General features: G+C 57.7%; 1 protein-coding gene across 1 annotated transcript; it reads right to left on the bottom strand.

The window, feature by feature from the left end:
• Nucleotides 1-2,438: 2,438 nt before the first annotated feature.
• Nucleotides 2,439-3,935, bottom strand: LOC129821575 (uncharacterized). Its single transcript, XM_055879232.1, has one exon. The coding sequence runs from the start codon at nucleotides 3,933-3,935 to the stop codon at nucleotides 2,439-2,441; it is 1,497 nt and encodes a 498-aa protein (XP_055735207.1).
• Between the last annotated feature and the right edge of the window lie 216 nt (nucleotides 3,936-4,151).

Raw genomic sequence — 4,151 nt, 5'->3', positions numbered from 1 at the left:
TGCCAGCACCAGAGCACCAGAGGCATGTCCAGCAGAGAGCACCACCCTCCTGCTCAGCTCAGGTAATTGGATCTGAGTGCTAATCTGTTCAATACCTCCAGAACTTAATGTAGTAGCAGCTGGAGGTAGAGTTTTTAGTGGTTCCCTTTTTTGGGGGGCTGCCAGCCGTGGGTCTGAGTACGTTAAGCAAGAGGTTTTTATTTTGGGGAGACATGGTGGTAGAGAGAGTTAAGGGACAGGAAATCTCTCCACCTGGTGCTGAAAACTTCAGTGAAGCTCAGCATTTTCTCCGATCGTCAGAAATTGCACCCTATTCCCTATTATAGTGCACTACTTTCTCTGGTCAAGAGTTAGGCCTAGTGCACTATCTAGTGAACAGGATAGCGTGCACTTTGGGAAACTTCCTTGTCAGTGTGTGTATTTCTCCCGTGGTGTCAGTGAGTGCTGGACAGGCTGATGCGATGCACAGACACACAGAGACCTGGTGTTGTTTGAGAACAACCACAGACTCCAGTGCTCCAGGATCCGGGTCAACCTCCAGGACGGGTTCCAGAGCTGCAGTGAAGGTGGCACCGTCTACCTGCTTTGCCCCAAGGCCTTGGCCAAGCCCCAGCCTCGGGAGAACGTTGCCTCAGAAGGGGAGAGTAGTATTTACAGAACCGGGTGGGAGGGACTGCTCCAGACCCCCAGGCTCCAGTTCTAACTCAAGCCCAGAGAAGGGGCCTTTAGGACGGCCCTCGGAGCCCAGAGAAGGGACCTTTAGGATGGCCCTCAGAGCCCAGAGAAGGGGCCTCTAGGACGGCCCTCAGAGCCCAGAGAAGGGGCCTTTAGGACGGCCCTCGGAGCCCAGAGAAGGGGCCTTTAGGACGGCCCTCTGAGCCCAGAGAAGGGGCCTTTAGGACGGCCCTCAGAGCCCAGAGAAGGGAAGGGGCCTTTAGGACGGCCCTCAGAACCCAGAGAAGGGGCCTTTAGGACGGCCCTCAGAGCCCAGAGAAGGGGCTGGGGCTTAGAGGAAAGAGATAGATATGGATAGGGTTGGGCCAGGGCAGGGCAGCAGAGTGCTGCTTCAGAAGGTGAGATAATTGTATCACACTACAGTATCACGATGACATGAGCCACCTGGTGGTGTTGTGAAACCAAGCTCTGATTGACAGGCTGTATGATGAGGATTGCGTCCCAAATGGCACCCTATTCCCTATAGGGCTCTGGTCTAAAGTAGTGCACTACATTGGGAATAGGGTGCCATAGGGGCCTGGGCAAAACTAGTGCACTATATAGGGAATTTGGTGCCATAGGGCCGTGGGCAAAACTAGTGCACTATATAGGGAATAGGGTGCCATAGGGCCCTGGGCAAAAGTAGTGCACTATATATAGGGAATAGGGTGCCATAGGGCCCTGGGCAAAAGTAGTGCACTATATATAGGGAATAGGGTGCCATAGGGCCCTGGGCAAAAGTAGTGCACTATATAGGGTATAGGGAGCCATTTTGTCACGCCAGACTGAGCATTCCTCCGTGAAGACATGCCACCTAGAATGAGAATGATTTGAGAGCCGTGCCAACGTTATGTGGCCGGTTGGGGTCTGGTTTAGGGTTACAGGAGGAAGGCATCACTAGACACGTAGCTAATGCTACAACTGTCAGAATACACCCTAATAAAAAGTCTCATTTGAACTTGGTGTTTAAAATGGCTAAAGCTGTTCCACGCAACACGTTATGGACTATAAGATCACGCCCGGTGTCATCATGGTACCCACAACCAGACTCTCTCACTAGAAACTTCATGATACTGTGTAACTTATTACGGAATGGAGTTGCAAGACATTTCTGACATTTCTGTTTCTGGGAAGAAGAAGAGGTGTATCTTGGGAGTTGACTGCACTACCAGTATTGCCATTATAAAGCCTCCATCGAGCTTCCATGTCTGTAATTAGTCATGGGGGTGTGGAGGGTTGAAGGCCCAAATGGGATTGGGCTGGGTGGGTTCTGGGTGGGTCCTGGGTGGGTTCTGGGTGGGTTCTGGGTGGGTTCTGAGTGGGTTCTGGGTGGGTTCTGGGTGGGTCCTGGGTGGGTCCTGGGTGGGTTCTGAGTGGGTTCTGGGTGGGTTCTGGGTGGGCTCTAGGTGGGTTCTGGGTGGGCCCTAGGTGGGTATGTGAGACTGGCCTGGGTGGGCTCTGGGTGGGTCCTGGATGGGTTCTGGGTGGGTCCTGGGTGGGTTCTGGGTGGGTCCTGGGTGGGTATGTAAGACGGTCCTGGGTGGGTTCTGGGTGGGTTCTGGGTGGGTTCTGGGTGGGCCCTAGGTGGGTATGTGAGACGGTCCTGGGTGGGTTCTGGGTGGGTCCTGGGTGGGTTCTGGGTGGGCCCTAGGTGGGTTCTGGGTGGGTCCTGGGTGGGTTCTGGGTGGGTTCTTGGTGGGTTCTGGGTGGGTTCTGGGTGGGCCCTAGGTGGGTATGTGAGACGGTCCTGGGTGGGTCCTGGTTGGGTCCTGGGTGGGTATGTGAGAGGGTCCTGGGTGGGTCCTGGGTGGGTATGTGAGAGGGTCCTGGGTGGGTCCTGGGTGGGTCCTGGGTGGGTATGTGAGAGGGTCCTGGGTGGATTCTGGGTGGGCCCTGGGTGGGTCCTGGGTGGATTCTGGGTGGGTCCTGGGTGGATTCTGGTGGGTCCTGGGTGGGTGTGTGAGAGGGTCCTGGGAGGGTCCTGGGTGGGTCCTGGGTGGGTCATGGTTGGGTCCTGGGTGGGTATGTGAGAGGGTCCTGGGTCGGTTCTGGGTGTGTCCTGGGTGGGTCATGGTTGGGTCCTGGGTGGGTATGTGAGAGGGTCCTGGGTCGGTTCTGGGTGTGTCCTGGGTAGGTATGTAAGAGGGTCCTGGGAGGGTCCTGGGTGGGTCCTGGGTGGGTGTGTGAGAGGGTCCTGGGTGGGTATGTGAGAGGGTCCTGGGTGGGTGTGTGAGAGGGTCCTGGGTGGGTATGTGAGAGGGTCCTGGGAGGGTCCTGGGTGGGTATGTGAGAGGGTCCTGGGTGGGTCCTGGGTGGGTATGTGAGAGGGTCCTGGGAGGGTCCTGGGTGGGTATGTGAGAGGGTCCTGGGTGGGTCCTGGGTGGGTATGTAAGACGATCCTGGGTGGGTTCTGGGTGGATCCTGGGTGGGTATGTGAGAGGGTCCTGGGTGGGTCCTGGGTGGGTCCTGGGTGGGTATGTAAGACGGTCCTGGGTGGGTCCTGGGTGGGTATGTAAGACGGTCCTGGGAGGGCCCTGGGTGGGTCCTGGGTGGGTCCTGGGTGGGTATGTGAGAGGGTCCTGGGTGGGTTCTGGGTGTGTCCTGGGTGGGTATGTAAGACGGTCCTGGGAGGGTCCTGGGTGGGTCCTGGGTGTGTCCTGGGTGGGTGTGTGAGAGGGTCCTGGGTGGGTCCTGGGTGTGTCCTGGGTGGGTGTGTGAGAGGGTCCTGGGTGGGTCCTGGGTGTGTCCTGGGTGGGTGTGTGAGAGGGTCCTGGGTGGTCCTGGGTGGGTCCTGGGTGGGTATGTGAGACGGTCCTGGGTGGGTCCTGGGTGGGTATGTGAGAAGGTCCTGGGTGGGTCCTGGGTGGGTTCTGGGTGGGTCCTGGGTGGGTATGTGAGAGGGTCCTGGGTGGGTTCTGGGTGGGTCCTGGGTGGGTATGTAAGACGATCCTGGGTGGGTTCTGGGTGGGTCCTGGGTGGGTATGTGAGAGGGTCCTGGGTGGGTCCTGGGTGGGTATGTGAGAGGGTCCTGGGTGGGTCCTGGGTGGGTCCTGGGTGGGTATGTGAGAGGGTCCTGGGTGGGTCCTGGGTGGGTCCTGGGTGGGTATGTAAGACGGTCCTGGGAGGGTCCTGGGTGGGTCCTGGGTGGGTCCTGGGTGTGTCCTGGGTGGGTATGTGAGAGGGTCCTGGGTGGGTCCTGGGTGGGTATGTAAGACGGTCATGGGTGGGTCCTGGGTGGGTCCTGGGTGGGTCCTGGGTGGGTATGTGAGACGGTTCTGGGTGTGTCCTGGGTGGGTATGTGAGAGGATTGGTTTGGTTTCTCTAGCTGGATGGATTCATAATCTTCCATGTGATCAGTGTGGCCAATAGTGTAGCTGTATCCCATCCTACAACTCCAAAACGTATTCCCCTTTTTCTCAACTTTCTCGGTCGTATGG

Source organism: Salvelinus fontinalis, chromosome 23 (assembly GCF_029448725.1).
Source record: "Salvelinus fontinalis isolate EN_2023a chromosome 23, ASM2944872v1, whole genome shotgun sequence".
NCBI classification, from domain to species: domain Eukaryota; kingdom Metazoa; phylum Chordata; class Actinopteri; order Salmoniformes; family Salmonidae; genus Salvelinus; species Salvelinus fontinalis.
This window is presented reverse-complemented; position numbering and strand designations above follow the sequence as displayed.

Coding starts and splice junctions, on each gene's coding strand:
- LOC129821575 (XM_055879232.1), bottom strand. CDS start 3,935: ATGACCGTCTTACATACCCACCCAGGACCCACCCAGGACCCTCTCACA.